General features: G+C 49.4%; 1 protein-coding gene and 1 long non-coding RNA gene across 2 annotated transcripts; one reads left to right on the forward strand and one right to left on the reverse strand.

Moving 5' to 3' along the window:
* Positions 1-9,673: 9,673 nt before the first annotated feature.
* LOC123180113 (uncharacterized) lies at positions 9,674-12,245 on the reverse strand. Its single transcript, XR_006490726.1, has 3 exons — positions 11,106-12,245; positions 10,900-11,007; positions 9,674-10,807 (listed from the first exon to the last, which is right to left on the reverse strand). It is a non-coding gene; the product is annotated as an uncharacterized lncRNA (long non-coding RNA).
* Positions 12,246-15,888: 3,643 nt separating this feature from the next.
* On the forward strand, positions 15,889-19,785 carry LOC123164273 (uncharacterized). The gene is made up of 2 exons (XM_044581691.1): positions 15,889-16,516; positions 17,044-19,785. Exon 2 carries the CDS (start codon positions 18,728-18,730, stop codon positions 19,628-19,630), a length of 903 nt encoding a protein of 300 aa, XP_044437626.1. The 5' UTR covers positions 15,889-16,516; positions 17,044-18,727; the 3' UTR covers positions 19,631-19,785.
* Positions 19,786-19,821: the final 36 nt, after the last annotated feature.

Consider the following 19,821-nt stretch of genomic DNA (forward strand, 5'->3'; position numbering starts at 1 on the left):
TGTTTGCCTTCTTAATTATCTCTACATTCTGGCGGACTACGCATTTTGACAGCTCTAGCCACTACAACACGGTTGATATTAAGAGGCATTCTAAAATGCCTCTGAAAGACATAGAAGTGCCTTTATATGTTTGCTGCCGCGTTACTGTAAAACGCTAGAAATGGTCGTGAAGGGAAATGTAATCGAAGGCGTTTTTCAATAATGCCTCGAAAGATCAGGCGTTCCACTGCAGCATGAATACGCCACAGGGCGCCGCGGGCAAAGCCCGCACGGCGGCGGCGGCGGTGGGGTTGTCTTCTCTCGCGCGCCTCGACGGATCTTGACACACTCGAGCGGCGGCGGCGGCTGATGCGTGTACGTCGGTGGTGCGGAGCTAGGAGTGGGGCGCGGTCCTATGTGCCTTGCCTCGCGTGCCGGGGTCGCCTTCAACGCCATTGGAGGTTGGCAACTGCGGCTGGGGGCAGCGGCCGGTGCTCGCGGCGACCGGATGCCGGGGCGGCGGCCCCGGAGCTTGGCGGTGTTCGTGGTGATCTGGCGCGCGGCGGGAGTGAGCTGCAGCTGCGGCTTGGTTGTGGCTGTGTGTAAGTGCATCTAGTGCTATCCCTAGTTGGTTTTGGAGTATTGACGACAAACTTGGTTGATGGACTAATGTGTTTATAAGAATTGCAGGATAACACAGGTAGTAGTCCCTTATTGATTCGGTTTACCTATCAGAGACGACCCATAAAAATGTGTGAAGACATTGAAGACAATGGTGGTTCGTGAAGACATTCACGATGAACATTATGACACGTGAAGACATTCACTTGAAGACTATGGAGTGCGAAGACATAGCTGTTTCGTAGTTTCCTTTTCTTCCTTGTTGAGTCATAGGAACCACCGTACTGTTAAGTGGGGTCCAAGTAAACAAAATCAGAGTGACTGTTGTGATGCTCAACTAGAGTGTTGATTAGGCATGCCACGTGGTATGGGGTCCCGCTATCAGCAATATATAGGACGGCAAAGTGGACGTATGGCCTGCTATTTTGCAAAAAAAAAACATTGAAATTTTTTTCTCACAAAAAATACTATGCCACAGCCGCAAGGGTCCACTTGTCAGCTTCCCATAAATAAATGAAAAATTGGTTCACGCGAGGACTCGAACAGATGGCCTATAGACAACAGCAAGGCAAGGCTAACCACCTGAGTCTCAACCATTTTATGTAATAACTGGCCTGGATGCTACTGCTATATATTCTTTCACTATTAAGCGAGCTGCAGTCCCTACATCCAATTTTTTCTCTTTTTTCAGAAATTTATAGAATATACATAAATTATAATAGTGTGTTATAAATTATAATAGCGATATATAGGACGGCAAACTGAATCACACGAGGAGATGACCTCTACCCGCCAACTATGGTCGATGCTAGTGGTAGTACTCCCTTGCCCGCATTGATCACCAGCAATGGTGTGCATGTGAATGATGTGATGCGTGCTGCTGCCGACCGGTCCCAAGGTTTTGATGAAGTCATAAAAATGTCACTTGAGGAGTACACAAGAAGCAGACATTGAAGCCATAAAAATGTGACTTGAGGAAGACAAGGGATAATATAGTTTGGAGGTAGCAAGACCACAATGGCAACACCGTGCAATGCGAGGAGCACCGGAACTGATTCGCCCCGCAGCTCCGGCGCTCGCGACTCTCCGCTAGGGTTTCTCGCCGCCGCCGACCGCCGGGCGCGCGCCTCCCGGCCCCTCCCGCGCCTCCTCCTCCTTCCCCTCCCGGTCCCGCCCCTGCGCCACCTCCCCGGGAGGTGGCCGGGGCGGCGCACCCCCTGCTCTCCCTCTTGCCGTACCCGTCCTCCAGCTCCTCCCCCCGCCGCCGGCGGGTGCCCCCGGCGCTGGCTCGGGTGGTGTCGGCGGCGGCGGGACCTCCTGTCCCCCCGCGCGCGGCTCCCCTTCCCGGGGCAGGGGACGGCGGCGGTGCTGCTCGGCTAGGCGGTCGCAGGCGGCGGGCGAGGTGGTAGTGCTGCCCCTTGGCGGCGGGGCGGCGAGGTGACGTGCGATGGCCGGCAGCGTGCCTCCGGCCCAGATCTGGCCCCTCCCAGGCCCATCTGGGTCCTAGCGGGCCGGCCATTGACGTGGCTTCGACGTCCTCTGCGTGGCGCGGAGGAGGAGCAGCTCGGACTCGTGGTGGTGGCGCCGACGGCGTGCCTTCTGCAGCGTGACGGCGGGAGCTTTACAGGAATTTGCAGACCCGGCCGGGCCTGTGGGCCTACGGGCCTGGTATGCTCCTGCCGTAGCGTCCGGTCGGTTACCGTCGTTGACGGTGGAGGTTGGGCCCTCCCGCGTGCCGACGATGTTGCTGTCCCGAGTCCCGGCTCCTCCTCTTCGTTGAGCAGGCACCTTTCGTGGTGCCGTGGTGAGACGGCGCGGAAGCTTCTAGACCGTTTTGCGGCAGAGTGGTGGTTTGTTTGGTGGCGTGCTCCGGAGCGCCCGAGGTGAAGGTTGGGATCGGGAGAAATCCCTGTCGGCCGAGCCGACACCGACGCGCTGGTGCCTGAGGGTGCCGCCGGACCTTCCTAGAGGGCGTCGGGGGTACCCTTCCTCTATCCTCCTCACGTATCGGGGAAAATCCTTGGCAGCAGCATTGTCATCGTCACGTCCCTTCTTGGAGGTGTTGATTGGTACTGGCGCTTCGGAGTATAGGAGCTTAGTGGAGGATCCCCGATGGACGCGGCGGTCGCGAAGCTTCTTCGTTTGTGTTGCTCCGCCGGTGTCGGCATTTATTTCTTTTCTTTTTCTTTTCTTTTTTTTGGCGTGCCTGTGCTGCCGCGCAAGCACCTGATTGTATCGATGATGTTTGGTTTGTACGAGAGAAACCCTATTTCTTAAAAATAATGCGAGGAGCACCGTACGTACTGTAGGTCCTTGCGTACGGAATAATAGTACGTACGGAGATTAGTAGTGGTTGGCGGCATGCATGCACATGCGAAGAAGAGACTCAGTGTACTTGCGCAACATTTGTGCGCCTTAATTAAAATTGGCCAACGAGTGACCCACTATGTACATGTACTGTCAGAATATCTCGCATGACTTTGATTTAGTGAACCCTTTCCGCTTTTCATGTTTTTCATGTTGAAATCATGACTAGCCATCTTTGGCAATAAATAATTCAGCATGGTCACTTCACACAAAAAGATATCACACGATTGTATTTACAAGCATTTAAAATATTCGTCGACTCTTTTTTAATTTACGCGAATGTCAGCTCTAGAGGTGTACCGTTGTTGGCTGCAATCTCCATCTTTCGGGTACTGCCGACCGGTCCCAAGGCTTTGATGAAGCCATAAAAACGTGACTTGAGGTGTAGACAAGAAACACACATTGAAGCAATAAAAATGTGACTTGAAGAGTACACAAGAAACACACCAAACCTCTAACACACACACACACACACACACACACACAGAGACACACACACACAAAGGAAGACAAGGGTCAAGGGATTATAGTTTGGAGATTGCAAGGCCACAACGGAACCCCCTCGAAAAAGACATGGAAGTAGGCCACCATCACAGTGCAACGCAAGGAGTAGCGTTCCTAGGTACGGTATGTACGTCTGTACGTAGATGAGCTTTTCGGCCACGTACAATACCACTTACGTACGTGCAAGGTCACGAAAACATTTGACCCCAAGGAAGAGACGTTTTCGTCGACGACGAGGCGCCTACGGTGACTTCGTAAATATCAAGATGATATGCCGGCTCAGTCTTTCGGAGATGCTCACAGGAATAGGGTGTGCGTGTGTGCGTTCATAGGGATGAGTGTATGCGCGTGTATATGCGCACTTGTGTCTGTACTGATGTTAAAAAAAAGGAAGCATGTGGTTGACCCCGGCCCCCACATCTCCAAACAGTCTGTTGAATTAGGCCGGCCGGTAAATCGAGTCAAGTCTCCTACGCTAGTTCATTTCCCCTTGAGAGTGCATATCTGGTGATACGATGCCTCATATGATCCCCTGATCCAGGACAAGGTGGGGCGTTCGATCTGGACTGAAGGTCCAGGATTGAGTAGGCTCAGCTTGCATCGGAAACTATGCAAAAGGCACCCTAGATTATTCCGTAATACAGTGACGAACTGCATATCCCTTCGTTTTGTTCATCTCATCTTCTTCTTCTTCTTTTGGGTACGACTAGTTTCCCCGCCGCCGCCTAGATCATGCCTACCGCAGCCAGCCACCATGGCGCATGCCCCATCCACTCAATATCTTATTTTTTTGCAGAATCAGAAGAATGCTTGCTGCAATTACGACAAAGTTCTTTGTTTGGTCACCGGTTACAACATCTTGCTAAATTAGTTCTGGCATCTAATCATGAAATATAGCGGTGTTACAGTGTTGACTGTTGCTTCCTATCCTAACATATCTAGCTGAACTCTATATACACACAATCTGTCTTATGAAGTGTCATAGGATTTTTCTTACATACAATAGCTAAAGAACCACATCTTCAGCCTAGCGTAAGTGAGCATTCAGACTTTTACTGGGTCACGTCTTATAGATTGAGTGATTGACTAAAAGCCATGCCAAATGAGGCTCAATAATGTTTGACTAACAAAAATCTTAGTTAAACTCTATGTCAGGCTGTGACCACCGGGTACTGGAAATCGATGTAGTTTTTCTCACTTCACAACAGTTGGAGTTAGAGAAGTTCGGCGGATCTAACTTAGTTTTTCATAGTGTATTAAACAGACTGACTGGCCATTTATGTTCTGCTGAAGTTTTATGGTGCATCAGCTTCCACACCAAAAAATCTTTGGGAACAACTACGTATTTGACCTGGCTTGTGTAATTATTTTCCTGCTTTTTCATCATGATTATTTTTCTTCAGTGAAAAGATGTAGTATCTTCTTTGACGTTTAATAAAAAATATTATGGGTAAAATAAGATGTCAGCGATGTTTAGATTCCTAACAAGAGAACAATGACTTGGAGGGTGAGTAACAAACTTTTTGTACTTGGCACATTGAACTCAGTACATGTGCAGTTGTCGATTGGTACTCTGTTAGTTGGTCTACGAATCTGGATGTAATTTTTATTATTTCTAGTGTTCGTTATACTACCATGTTTGAAGATGAATATATTGGAAGTTTTTCGCAAAAAAAAATTATATAGCAAATTTGTAATACTGGCGTGCAAGTTCTTGCTATTTAAATTTATATTCATTGTTACATGTAGCGTATGCATGTTGTGGGTAATTGCCGGCATTGTCAAGCTTCACTTTTTTCGGCATGTTCCAGTAGTGTTACTAGGTATCAAAATATTAGATGGTGCGACAGATATGCAAGTTATTTGGCATCAAAAAAGTGTTTACATATTTTCCATTTAATGTTGCATTGTTTTTTCGAAAGGCTCGTTTAGATTCTAATCCTTGATTTTATCATGTAAATGTGCATTTGTGCCCACCATTGGATGCAGTACAATGAGAATAAGGACTCATGAAAGTGATGTGTATTGAAGTTGTTCCATTTAGCTATGTAATTTTCCGAACTAAATGGTACTTTTGTAAATATAAATATTGAGGTCGTGCTAATTCCAAGACAGATGGCAGTAAATGGTGCACCATTTTTTTTGGAAGTGTGTCTGTGATCTTTTGATGCAAATGAATGGAAAATGTGTTCTTGATGCGACCTAAAAAATTTATTCCGTACTAGAAGTGCTTTTTTTAAGTGCTTCTGTTCCAGTAATCATAGGGCATTGCATTCTGTACTAAAAATGTTGGTGGTAACCTGAAGGCTACAAGATGGCAGTGTTTCATTTTGGGGGCGAAGTGCACCCTCTTAGGCCATTTTTGTGAAGACATGTTACTTTCAGGGGCAAAACGCAAAATGTTCCAAGAAGCCATATATAAATGCACTAGCACTTGATCCGACCCCTTTATCTGAGATCTGACGCATCATGCAGCCCTGGAGCAACGTATCATCCAATAGACCGGAGCACTGGATATTTTCCCTTCCCCTTGATTCCCGGCGCGGCGGGCGGTCCGAGTCAGCCGACCCGCCCGGACAGCAACCGCTGCAAGCCCACACGCACGCACTCGTGGACTTGGTCAATGAATGACCAATGTCGATCGAGGTCGCACTCGCAAACCATACCGCAGCCGCTCTCCTCTTCTCTCATGAAGCCGCCAGATTTGATGCTGTGCACGGCACGCGTACGTACACCCAGACATAATGACCACCTTGTGCATGAACAGTTGCCTAAAGCCATCCATCCATTCCACCTGGCTGTCGAGAAAGCGACCGAGAGAGAAGGCCGGAGCAGTAGAGTCACGCACCGGCACGATGAAGGCGAGGCAGACGAATCAATGAAGACTATACCTAGCTTGTACTACTAGTACCACCAGTGTGTACCGGTACGGATCGAGATTAGTAGTGGTTGGCGGCATGCATGCACATGCGAAGAAGAAGAGACTTAAACCGAAAGGCGTGCGTGCTTGTGCAGGCAGCTCATTCATTCGGCATGCATGCACGACAGGGTAGTGTAGCCTACTACAGTACGACGCCTTTTCGTTCTTGGACTTGGATGCTCTACCGATCGAGTATACATGCTTCATGGGTACGCATAGTAGTACTTGGATTCAACTCTCGCAAAAGGGTCAATTAACTGCCCATCCTATCTGAACATGGCGCTACTGAGTGACGGCAACAAGATTGACGTTGATGAAGTGCAGTTAGGCAGCTACCTAGCTTTATCATCATCATTGCTCGTAAACATGAAGATGAAGGGGGTAGGTTTGGAGGCTCGCAGCAGCAGACAGGACAAAGCACCCGCACCGGGTTGCCTTCAATTTGACGTGATGGGTCAATTTAATCGATACATCTGTTTATACGGACCCGGAGCATAGATACATGCATGGTACAGAGATTAGACACACGTCAGCCTGGTTACAACCGTATGTCGTTCGAGCGAGGGCCCAGCTGTACAGTTGTTTGCATTCTTAATTATCTCTGCATCTAACATGCACGCACCCACCCCCGCGTCGCCAACCGAAAGCGACACGGGGGCGATCGCGCCGCCGGCCCTAGGCCCCCTCCCCTCGCCTCCTCCGTCCAGCCACCGCCTGAGGTCTCCCCTGCGAAGCCTGGCCTATGCTGGCGGCGGCGGGGCCCTATCCCTCACGCGGTGGTGGCGATTTTTCCGGGCGGTGGCGGCGCATCGCTCGACGGAGATCCGGCGGCAAGGAGCGGCGAGATCCCTACGGCATGCATGACGGCGGCGTTAGCGGAGGCACAACCTCCCCGTGGCGGAGTCGCCCCTATGGCGGCGGCCGAGATCGCCGATCTGGTCTTTGCCCAGATGGGCTTGGGCGGGCTGGCGGTTCCAGTGTGCATCTACAGGCGAGCGTGGTGGGCCTGACGGCGCCGGCTGTAGGCACCGTGGTGGTGCCATGGCCGGCCAGGCGGCGGTGGCCTGGATCTCTTTCGTCCAGTCCTCGGCAGAGATGGCGGCAGTCCGTGCACGAGATGCTTGAGGGAGGATCTTCGAACAGATCTAGGTGAAAACCTGCTCTCGGCTAGCTACCAAGGTCGGCGGTGGCGGCGTTGTCTGCGTCGTTCCCTTCTTGAAGGCATCGCCGTGGAGAAGTTTAAGGCCACTCTATGCTACCTCTGGGGTAACCCTAGATCAGTAGATCAGATGACGGCGGCGCTATGGTGTCGTTTCCCTCTTGGGGCGTCATTTGTGGAGGTGTACACGGACCGAGGGACCAGTGGAAGACTTTTTTGATGGAGCGGTGTTGCAGCTTACACATTGTTGGCGGCGGATCTCGACGGCATGGCGCCGTGGAGACTCAACATCCGATGCGCGGAGATGGACTCGTGCAGGAAGGTGGAGCTGTCTGGCGTCGAGGTGGCGTCGACGGCAGCTAGACCGAGCAAGGTTGATGCAGCAGTACAACACTGAAGATGGATTGGTGGCAGGTGGCTGCGGCGGCCTCAAACCCGGCAAGCGTCCTGGTTGAGGAGTGCGCCGGACTGGTGGGTGTCTCATACCCGGCAGGCGTACTGATTGGGGACCTCAGGTCTTAGATGGTAGGTTTGGCTGCGAGGTCGGTTTGGTATTAGGCCCAGACTATGAGCACCCCTTCATCAACTGGATAGGAGTAGCGACAAATGTTGCCTAGATGGTGGCTTTAGTCTAACTGTTGTATGACTTTGTAAGGTCTTGTGTGGATTATTAATAAAGTGACTGCATGCATCGTCCAGATGCAGAGGCCAGGGGTCCTCCTCCTTTTCTAAAAAAAACATAACTCCCTACTCAATCCGTGTAAGGATGTGGCGCTTTCAGCTCAAACATATCTTGTGGACTTGGTCTTGGCCCACGCAAGTCACACCATCATCATTGATCAGCAAGAAACGGGTGAAATGAGTTGATGGATTGATGCTATTCATCGAACTCATTCATCCCCAGCGACTGTAAACATCCCGAATGATCAACTCACACTCAAAGTGTGCTCTCTAAACGAAAATAGTGTGCCCAAAAGAGATGTCAACAATACATATATATACTGTGGCTGGATGGCGGAGATGAAGGTGCATGAGCATAGCTTGATATTCCATTGATATGCATCTTTTCCAGTTTGGAAAGGGTTTTACCATCTATGTTGTTTCCTTTGAGACATTGGAGTCCACCAAATTCAGCCAACTCGTTGGTTTTCATGGAATTATCAATCTGGGAAGCAACTCTGGATTATAGTTTAGGTTCTACGTCCACTTACTAGATCAGTCGTGACCACATCTTGTGCCACATGATACTCGATCAGTAACGTGCCTTCGCACAAGGGTGCCCATCCCAACGATGTGTCGAACAGAGTAAAAATCGACCAGTATGATGCGTTGGTAGGAAGGCGAGTTTAGCACATGTATTCAAAATAAAAACTGATTTTCTAGTTCAAGAGAAGAAAAGACATTCACTCTGTATCAGAAGCAAGACATCATCGAGTTCAGCAGTCATGGGATTGTAAAATCCGATCTATCCAACAAGCAAGCAACATCCGTTCAAGAGGTTACAAAAGCTAAATAGCTGGCATTAAGTTAAGTAGTAAGAGCAGGAACATAGGTGAGTCAAAGCCAGACACCGTGGCAATGGAGATGATAAAACTACAAAGCCATAGTTAGGCATAATAATATATAACTTGGTTCAACTGCGAAATGCCTTGTCGATTAACTCCATGGGTACCATTCCATATGAACCTAATGCGAATAGTTCATGAGATAGATGAAAACTGAATGGTTTTTGCATAGAAAATGCACTTGTAATTTTGTACCATAGGCTTTTAAAGCGTATAGATAGTGTCAATGGTTCCCCCCTTTTAATCTTGAAGGCAAAGACGCATAACTGATATTTGATCCCTACCGCCTTGAAAAAGCCTGACCAATTGGTTGTTATTATGCCCCTCATATCCATACACATCATCATTCGAACTTGTCTCTTAGCACCTCTAGTACTGAGTATGATCATCATGTCCTCAACTGGTTCATTGAGATGGTCCTTGATATTGGCATGAAAAGTGACAGAAGAAGTAATGGAAAAGGAAACATGCAATGGTCACAGTCGAGTATTACGATATACTATAAGAAGATGAATATTTAAAGTCTTTACCATCCTTTGTCGGGGAGCGACAAATGTCTTTTCATCTCACAAACATATAATAATTGATGGCAGGGTTCGTTGAATGAACGAAAAGATAAAGTTGCTTGATTTCACACGAGGAAATGTCCAATTCGCTTGTATAGACACATCATGTCTGAAGACGTCGAAACTACCCAACTATGGTCATGTATGTTTGGCATTTGATCTTAGTCCAATGTATGAAAAAGAATTCTAACTGCAAGCAACGCCGAACCCTAGCACCTCCAACACCGACTATGACAGTTCGAAATCACCGCCCTCGTCCATATGAAACCTTGTCATTCATATCGGCGCCCATGCCCTGGGGATGCACGACTGCAAGAGAAGCGAGAGTGACAGGCTAACCAATCAGACAAAGTGACCATGTTGTCGATAGCAGCGATCATGGCTCCTTCCACCTCGACGTCATGGCTCTCTGGTCTCCTCCTCCTCGGCCTCCCCAGTCTTGCCCTCTCTGTCACAAATGTAGCCTGCAGCCTTGCACCACAACTATAAAAAGCTACAGAATTTACCATTTGTTCATATCAATCAAGTGATGAGATAATTAGAATCAGTGCATTAAGAGACCGTGGACCATATGCCATCACTTTGGCAACCTATAAGAGTTATAACAACAATGTGCAGCATAATGTCTAGGTAATCTCCCTGCTTTAAAGGTTCTTTACATTCAAGTTTCTAGTGTTCTGTTCAAGTACATGAGCATTATTGCCCTAATTCATCTAGTTTGCAGTTAATCATTAAGAGAACAGAGTGCATGATTGAAAAATATACAATAGTAGATAATGCACACATAATAGAGCCTTTGACTTGTAGTTCACTCAGGACCACCCCGATGATACACGGCTTCCTCGCGTAATACTAGCAGTATAGTGAATTAAACCACAACACTTGTGGGAAATTCCTGCCATGGGTATCTTGAAATTCAACTTTGGGACAACAACATCCATATGTTATAATCATCCTTGCATTGCAATACCCTAACAGCAAAAGTGATGTCTGGCGGCTTGAATACAGTTAATTTGAAGAACTGTAATCCCTAGCTTACAAGGAGCATGCATGATCTTAGTGAAGTTACATACCTCGTGATGGACCAGCCGATGACCAAGGAGCTCTCTAGAATGTGTGTCCTGGTCTGCAAAGCCAACCAAAAAACAAGAGGATGCAGAGGATTAGGTATGCACGCAACAAGAACACACGCATACAACATAGGGTACAACACTGTACCTCGGGAAAGTTCGAGGGGATACCCCGGGTAACGAAGAGCCGCGACCTGAGCTGTGGCAGCGTGGCCGACATTGGCGACCTCACCATCCCGACAAGACAGTAGAGGATCTAGCAACACACAGGAGGATGCAAAGCTCAGAACCGAACAGACCGAGAGAGAAACAAAGACAAGCGAGATATGGCAGGCTGGTTGGCGGGTGGTGTACCTCCAGGACGGTGGCGGTCTATGCGAGCTGGAGTGGCCTCTCAATAACGGTGTACATGTCCTCATGTCCCGACTGGAGCAACGCCATCACTTCGAAGTAGAGAGGTGAGGGGTAGCAGGTTGGGGCCTGAGTTGGGGAGGGGATAAGAAAGGATATTACCTCGCTCCAGGAGCGCCTCTTCAAGACCACGTCTCCTGATTTGCCGGCGAGGACACGGGATGGCGGCATAATGAGTCGTTGATCGTCCTCCACCTCCTCCTTAAGGTAGGTGGCTGGCTGATTGCGTGAGACCCTAACGGCTAAAGGGCACGATGTATCGGCGAAGGGGGCAGATGTGTCCTTGTACCAGTAGAGGGCGGCGGCGCAGGTAGTCGGAGCTGGCCGGGGTCGGTGGAGAGAACAAGCAGTGGAGAGCAGATTGAAAGAAAGACACGAGTGAGAGAGACAGAGAAGTGAGACGGGAGAGAAACCCTAGTTGTCTCACTGGTTGGGGACGAAGCAACAAATTGGTAGAAGCCACGTGGCGTGAGGATATGCAAAATCCCAAGAATGCCCTCTGCGGGGCACCAAACTCACATGTAGTGGCACGAGCGATCCTACTAAAAAACACACGTAGCGGGCACTCTCCTAGTCATGGCCACAACAGACACGATGTAGGATCGAAAGTATGTCTTGAGGGGGATGAATAGACTACTGGCAAAAAATAAAGGACTATTTTCCCAATTTTAGTTCTTAGCAGATTTGGACTTAGCTAAGCAATACAAGAGCACCGTACAGATGCAAGTCTAGAGTATAGGCAGCGGAAAGTAAGGACATGCAAGTGCAAGTAAAGTAGAAAGTAATGTTTGAGAGAATCGCAAACACAAGTTGACACGATGAAGATTTTGACGAGTTGTTCTGATAGGTGATGCTATCGTGCGTCCACGTTGATGGAGGCTTAGATCCACAAATGATCTAATATTACGAAGATCTCGGTTGCGAGATCCATGGAGGAATCAAGTCTTAGAAGGGCTCACACCCACGAGGGTCCATGAATCTCATGTGTGTCCACTTCCATGACGATAAATGGCGCGTCATGGAAGTGTTTTTGTCAATGGTAACCAGCACATGGCATCCACCGTAACGGATCGCCATTAAGCTATTGGGTGCGGGTTTGGATCCGATAACCCGTTAACAGCCCTAACCAATGTCGATTTTCCACGTGTAAAATTCTCATTCCCACCAAGACTTATGGCCACGAAGGACTAGCTCACTAGGGTAGATCTTCACGAACTTCTTGGCTTCTCCACAATGGTTGGAGACTTCCAAGCGCACCTAGTCGTTCTAGGAGGCACCACCTTTCAAAAGGTAATAGATGTTGGTATTTATGATGAACTTCTTGCTCTTGTGCTTTAAAAGATAATCTCCTCAACACTCAAATACTCTCACAGATTTTTGGCTTTGGTAGGAGAGGTTTAGGTAGAAAGCAATGAGGTGAGTAGATTACAGAGGATTAATGGGTGGAGTGGAATCCCTTTGAAATCAGCACAAGGAACTAGAGCTCTCTCTCAGAAAAATGGATAAGAGTTGGGTTTGCTTCGAGAGACGCTGGTGGAGTGGGTGGGGATATATATAGCGATGACCAGAAATCTAAATGTTGCACGCACTTTTTCACACGTCGCTGAGACCAACTAAAATGACTCGGTCAGACCTATATGTACAAAAGGTGGCAAATTTGGATAGCTCAGTCACACCAGGTGAAATAGATCGTTGGCTCTGAGATGAATGACCTCGGCACTGGTGAACACATCAGTGACGCCGGCTAAAATTGATAGGATATTTTGAACGATTTTTAGTGGGTAACAGAAGGTTGGCACAGTGACTTTGGTGAGTCTGAATGGAAAAATCTTGGTGAGACCGAATCAACTTAGGGTTTAGGACAACGGATATATCTTGTTTGATCGGTGACTAACTGGATTGTGTTCGGTGGTTCCGAGTGGAGTATCTAGGAATAATATAGTGGGCATTGTGAAAGTAACTGATGTTTTTGGAGTTTGATCTCTGAGCACTTTGAGCAATGAACTCATCTTGTCAACCTCATCCCCTTTTGATAGTATCAACATAGCTATGGACTCAAGGTGATATTTGATCACTTCAATATAAAAAGGGTGAGTCTTGAGGCTTGATCCAATACTTATCCTTAGTATTTTGAGGACTTCACTTTCATCTATATATATATTGACATGAATTACCAAAACCACTCAGTGGATTAGATGCACTTTCACATGTCCCACGAACTATGGGCCCCACATGTCAAATAGATAAGGCCTAATTCGGGAAGTAAGAAAAAAATCACTATTCATTTATACAATTCCGGGGTTTGATCCAACGGCCTGGATCTTCCCATCGCGAGATCGAATAGACATAGTGTGTGAGGAAATCTGATCCAACGGCCAAGAGTGCCTAAGCTCTGAGAAGCCTCCATTTCAGAAAGGGTTCTAATTTTTCGATACTTACAATGCCATAGAGCATCTGTGTGCTCGGTGAGCTTCTCATAGACTTACTGATATGTTCTTTTGCACGCCCATTACTATTATATCAAGGGCTCCGTGATATGTGTACAGAACATGGGAAATTTTATAAGTATACCGGAAAGATTATTGGACACACGTGTGAATCATGTTTCCAATGATAAGTTTTTGTGTGTGTAGCTAGACTAAAAGGGCTTGGTTGGAAGGTAAAGATAAGATGGTTCGTTAGGGGTATTTTCTACCCCTATCAGGACGGGGATTGATTTCTAATCCAAACAAGAAATGTAGACAAAAGTACCAGGAGCTAAATCCTGTGTCATCCAACCGCAACTAATGCCTGAATTAACGCAAAAAAAGGGATATTTCTTTTCATGTCTTCAACGAGAAAGAGGAAGGAGGAATCACACATCTCGCATGGAGCTTTGGGGAGTTAAGGTACCTGGCAAACTGCACGTTTTCACATGGAGGTTAGCGAGGTCCTCACTGCCAACCGGGGACGTGAGAAATCAGAACAATATGGTGCCATCCGCGACGGGCCAAATTTAGAGAACTTGCTGGATAATCGACGCCACTCATTACTAGAGTGCAACATGGCGCGAAGTGTTTGGACTCTGGTTGATTCGGATCTCTCTTGAAGCACCCTCAATGGACTCAATGTCGGTGGGTCTGTTGACCTATAGCCCTGCTGCATAAATTTCTTCAGTTAGATTTTTCAGTTAGCAGAATAAACGGCTAGGCCATGTAACTGTACACGACTTGGTTGAGCTATTTTTTCCTGTTATTTAGTTAGCTAGCTGATTAGGCGCACACTTGATCTAGTCATGGGATGGATCACGTTAGGTGAGCGCACCTAGCTCACGTCGAGCATCGTGGGATGGCATGACCGGCTTGGCTTAGGCAGGTTTTTTCCCTTCTATAATCGAAGTACAAATAAGAAAGGAGGTAGGAGAAAAGCAGTAAGTTTGACATGTCACGAAAACCCTACATCTCTCTCACTAGTTTCTCTCTGCCTAAACTCTGGTGATCGTCGTCGACAACAACATGTGGCATCAGAGCCTCAAGCTAGGTCCAGGGGCCATGGGCGATGATGGCAGAACCCGGTGGAGGCGATAGCGACACAGGGCGCCGGGTCGGACACTCAGCCACGACTGTGGGTTGTGAACCACAGATGGAGCAGGACGAGGCGTGGCACGGAGATGTATATCGTGCAACACACGGTGAAGGAGCACGTCGGCTCTTCGTCGTACCCAATGCTCACCCGGACATGCTACACCAAGTGGCCAACCTTAATGCACGCCAAAATGCAGGCGCAAGGGATCTGGGATCCCATGAAGCACGATGTTAGATTCGATCGAGAGGAAAGGAATACCCTCACGGTGATCCTGCAGTCCGTTCCACCGGAGATGTTGCGCGTCATCGTCGTCAAGAACAATGCCAGGGATGCCTGGAACGTCGTGCGGACGATTCGCGTCGTTGTCGAGCGCGCCAGGGAGGCCAAGGCACATAAGCTGCGCCGGGAATTGATAACCTGGCGACTGACGTTAAGGACGGTGAGTCCATCTAGGACTTTTCACTCCACTCTCCGGGGTCGTCACTAACCTGCAAGTGCTCGGAGACGAGATCGGCGACGGGAGCGTGGTGAGGAAATGACCGCGCGTCGTGCCGGCGAGGTACTCGCAGATGGCCATCTCCATCGGAACCTTGGTGGACTTGAGCACGCTCTCAATTGAAGAGCTAACTGGAAAGCTACTCGCAATCGAAAGGGCTTTGCCAAGGGCAATGACGGCAGCGCAGGGGGGGGCTACTTCGCACGAAGGAGTGGAACGACAATGGATAGACAACTTGGTGTAGAACGGCCGGTAAAAGAGCTTGAAAATTGCACTAAACCAACAGAAAAGAACGACACCTGCAAATGCCCTCGCCATACTAGACTTTGTAGACCGCAATAATCAAAGAAAAGAGGTAAAAGCACCCCAGGTACCCTAACTTGCAGAGAATGTGATGATTTAGTCCCAAACTTGCAAAATGCAACTTTACCATACCCCAACTTGCACTAGATGTGACGATTTGGTCCTGGGCCTATCACAGCGCGACAAGTGGCAGCCGGGTGGGTGGACCGGTCTTTGCCTGCACTTTTGCAAAAAACACCCTGCCATCTTGTCTAATTAACCCACGCTAGAGGGTGAACGATCAGTGTTCGGTGGTTGGACTGAAAATTTCAACATCGATCCTTTTGATGGGAGCACGGCTTCAGTTCAGTTTGAGGGGTTCGGTCTGAGGAGTGGCACTGTCATCTTATATGTCGGTAGAGTTGGCCTCATTTGCCTCAACCTTGCCAGTTGCCACAAAAGAGGCGGTTGTCGTCTACCACCGCAGCGATACGGCCTACATCTCGCAGGTTTGCCTGCACGAGATGGATTTGTCCTCTCTGCTCCAGACCATGAAGCCTCTGAGCTAGCTGCTTATTATGGATCAGTTTTGGGAATGTTCTTCAGTCAAGTTCTTGTTCTACTGCTTTGTTTGCTTAGAGCAGCTGTTTTAGCTCTAAGCAGCCGTGCTCCTTGGCCAATACTAGTTGTAAAAGGAATCGAGTCACTCCTAAGTTTGTTAAGTCTTGTCGCTTCTCGTTATGCTGTTAGTGTTTGCCGGCAATCTGTCGTTCATCCTGTAAAATAACGGATTGTATGGTTCATTATGTACTTTAGCCAGTTGTCAAAGGTGAAATAAAATCCGTTTGCCTTATTGATTCTATGCTCACTCCGCCACTACAGCCTTGGCTGCTAGAATATGCGCGGGAAAGTATATGTGCTACTGAAGCTGATGGTCGAAAGGATCAATGCTGAAATTTCCAGTACGACCCACAAGGCCACAAAGATGGCCGGTTCATCGTAGAAGCAAAAGGTAAGCTACTAAGCTCAATATGTTCTTCCAATCTGATTGTGTTCTCACTGCTGAACTGCCATGGTCTGACAAATCGTGTTTTTCATGCTCCATTTTTTATCATCTTTGTTAGTGTACTGATCATTATAGTTTTGCACAAAACAATTCCCATTCCATTCAGTCGAAGTTGTTGTTGAAATTGTCATTTACCTGCTGCATGCAGAAACTAGGGGAAATGATTAAATTACAGTTGTGATATTTCCGTGACATTATAGTTTCTGCGTATATCAAATTTATCTATACTGTTAAAAAATACAGAATTACATAACTATGTTTTGAGTTCCAGTTGCAGTTCCAGTTAGTGACACTATTTCTTGAGAACCCTTTGCTTCTAGCTGCAAGGAAATAAAACAGATCGTGGTGTGCACTTCTTTTATTTTGTACTAGTATAGCTGAATTAGTTAATTCTACAAACAGTTGAAATGTTAAATACATAAATAATGCAATGTATATTTTTTGGAGAAACTTACATTATATGAGCTCTTCAGGTGCACTGGCTCATCACTTGAATGTTATCATGCACTAGAGATGGTTGAAGTTACAGACACGTGTTTGCTAAATTACGGAGTGAATAGTCCTTGTACAACTCGGAAATCATGCAGCAGGCAGTTAACTCAGGAACCATGAGGAGTACGTTGCCACTTGCAATTACCCGTAGATAAATATATTGGCATGGTGCACACTAAAGCTTTCAGTGCTAATTTCCATCCAGTATTGTCTTGTGCAAACTTTAGTGTTTATAGCAAATTAGCATTTGTCCAATTGTTTATAGCATGGGGATCGGCAGTGACGGTACTGTCACCGGCGTCGGCAAGTACCTCAAGGAGAAGAATCCCAATGCGAAGATCTATGGAGTTGAACCTGCCGCCCAAGCAAATATTCTGAATGGTGGCAAGCCAAGTAGCCTATCGGGCTCTCTGTAAATGATGTAGTCTTCTTCTTTTAGTTTCTATATACTCATGCTGCTAACTGAACCAATCTGCAGGGCCTCACCTAATCACTGCAAATGGAGTGGGACTCAAGCCGGTCATTTTGGACATGGGCATAATGGAGAAGGTTCTTGAGGTAAGGAATCAAATCAAACTGGACTTATGTTCTTTTCATAGAATAGATTCTGTAGTTCTTGATGCCCATTTGCACGGGAGGTGCTACTGATGGTGCTCCCATCCAAAGGATCGATACAGAAAATTTTAGTCCAACCACCGAACGCTGATTGTTCACCATGTGGCGCGGGTTAATTAGACAAGATGGCAGGGTATTTTTTGCAAAAGTGTAGGCGAAGGCTGGTCCACCCATCTGGCTGCCACTTGTCGCGTTGTGATAGGCCCAGGACCAAATCGTCGCATCTAGTACAAGTTGGGGTATGGTGGAGTTGCATTTTGCAAGTTTGGGACTAAAACATTACATTCTCTGTAAGTTAGGGTACCTGGGGTGCTTTTACCTTCAAAGAAAAACGTTTGGGGCCGGCGCGCCGGCCGAAGCTTAGAGCATCTCCAGCCGTTCGGCCCCCCAGGGCGCCGAAAAACTGCGCCCTGGGGGCGAGCCGGCGCTAGTTCGGCCCCTGGGGGCGGCCTAGCTCCCAGCCACGGCCCCAGGCCCCCCCCCCAGCCTTGGCAAATTCAAACGTAGTTCATTCCCGCGCCCAAAAATAAACGCCACAATCCGGCGATCAAGCGGTGATCGGCGATCGATGAAGAGTTTGGCGTACAAAAATCAGAACAGAAACGTGCATCAAACGGCGAGGTCGGCCTCCGGCGTCGGCGGAGTCGGCGTGCGCGGGCTTGACGGGGTCTCTGTGCTTGGCGGGTGGCTTCTGCGCTGTGGGCAGTCTCGGCGGCATCATCGGTCGGGCTTGTTGGCGGCTTCGGCGTGCGCGTGGGCGTGGGCGGCGTCGTCGTGGGCGTGGGCGTGGGCGGCGTCGTCGAGGGAAGCTGGTCCAGGATGAGGCCGACATGCGCCCTGTACCACGCCTTGACCGCCTCGTCGGTGCTCTGGAGCATGTCCGCCCCGCCCAGCAGGAAAGCCAGGTCGGTGTTCCTCTTCTTCACGGCGACGTTGGTCCGGAGTAGGTCGAGCTTGACGGCGCTTGTCGACATCAACGCCGACCACCGCGCCTCGGTCTTCTCTTCACGAAAGACGGCCCGGGCCTGTGCGTCGGCGAGGCAGTGATGGATGGATTCCTGCACGCGAGCGGTGGCCGCGTCGGCGTGTTTCCCCTTCTTGGCACCTTTGTTGCCGTCCGGCCGCCCTTCTGACGTGCCCGAAGCCGGCGCGTCCGGCTTGTATGTCTCCTTGGCCGGCGGGCGAGGGCGTGCGCTGGGCCGGGTGTCCATGGGGGAACGTGACATTTGGGTTGAACCCACCGTGCACGTCCCCGTCGGCGTAGCCCGGCGATCCCCATGGCTGCGGCGTCGGAGACCCGACACCTTGCTGACCCCAGGGCGCGTACGGCGCGTGGTTGCCGGAAGGATTCATCATCCCCGCGCGTGCCGCCTCGGCCTCGGCCTGGTCCGCGGAAGCGGCAGCGGCACCCGTAGCCGCGTTGTCACGGGCCTTCTTGGCGAGGGCCCTGTTCCGCCGGTCGGCGGTGACGGCCTCCCGTCGCTGTACTTCTACCCTCCAATCGGCGTTTGTCATGCCCGGCGGCTTGGACGGCGGCGCCCTCGGCTTCCTCTGCTTCGGCTGGGCGACGGAGGCGGTCGCGGTTGCCGCGGCGCGGGGGACGACGTACTTCTTCGGTGCCATGGCAGCCGGCTGGGAGGCGAGCGGGAGAGAGAATGGCGGGAGGAAAGGAGAAAATGGGAGGGAACTGGGGGAAAAGCGGGGAGAAACGGCGGGAAGAGGCGCTCGACTCGCCGACAGGGCGGACCCACGCGTGCCTTTTCGCTTGTGCCGGCGCTCCAGGCGCCCCCAGGGCGCCGGGTTCTGCCTGGGTCCGCCGGCACCAGATTCGGCCCGAGCTGGCGAAAAACGGGCTTCTGGGGGGGACGACTGGGCCGTTTTTTCGGCGCCGGCGCGGCAAAAACGCCTGGGGAGGGCCTGTTAGGGGCGCGGCTGGAGATGCTCTTAGGCTAGTCATGCACGGCGCGTAACGATTGGTGCTCTCCCCAGGTCACTACGCTAGGTGCTTTCTCTTTCCTTATCCATTGACGCGTTTACCTTTCCTTATCCATCCATGCATCGATCTATCTCTCCTTCCTCTGTTTCTTTCCCCACCACCGGTGACGTGCACCCCCCCCCCCTTCCGCCATGTGGTGGTCGTGGCT

The sequence above is a fragment of the Triticum aestivum genome, chromosome 1D, assembly GCF_018294505.1.
Source record: "Triticum aestivum cultivar Chinese Spring chromosome 1D, IWGSC CS RefSeq v2.1, whole genome shotgun sequence".
Lineage (NCBI taxonomy): Eukaryota > Viridiplantae > Streptophyta > Magnoliopsida > Poales > Poaceae > Triticum > Triticum aestivum.

Bases quoted from the DNA above. Each gene is read 5' to 3' on its own strand.
- LOC123164273 (XM_044581691.1), top strand. From the start codon at position 18,728: ATGGATTCCTGCACGCGAGCGGTGGCCGCGTCGGCGTGTTTCCCCTTC.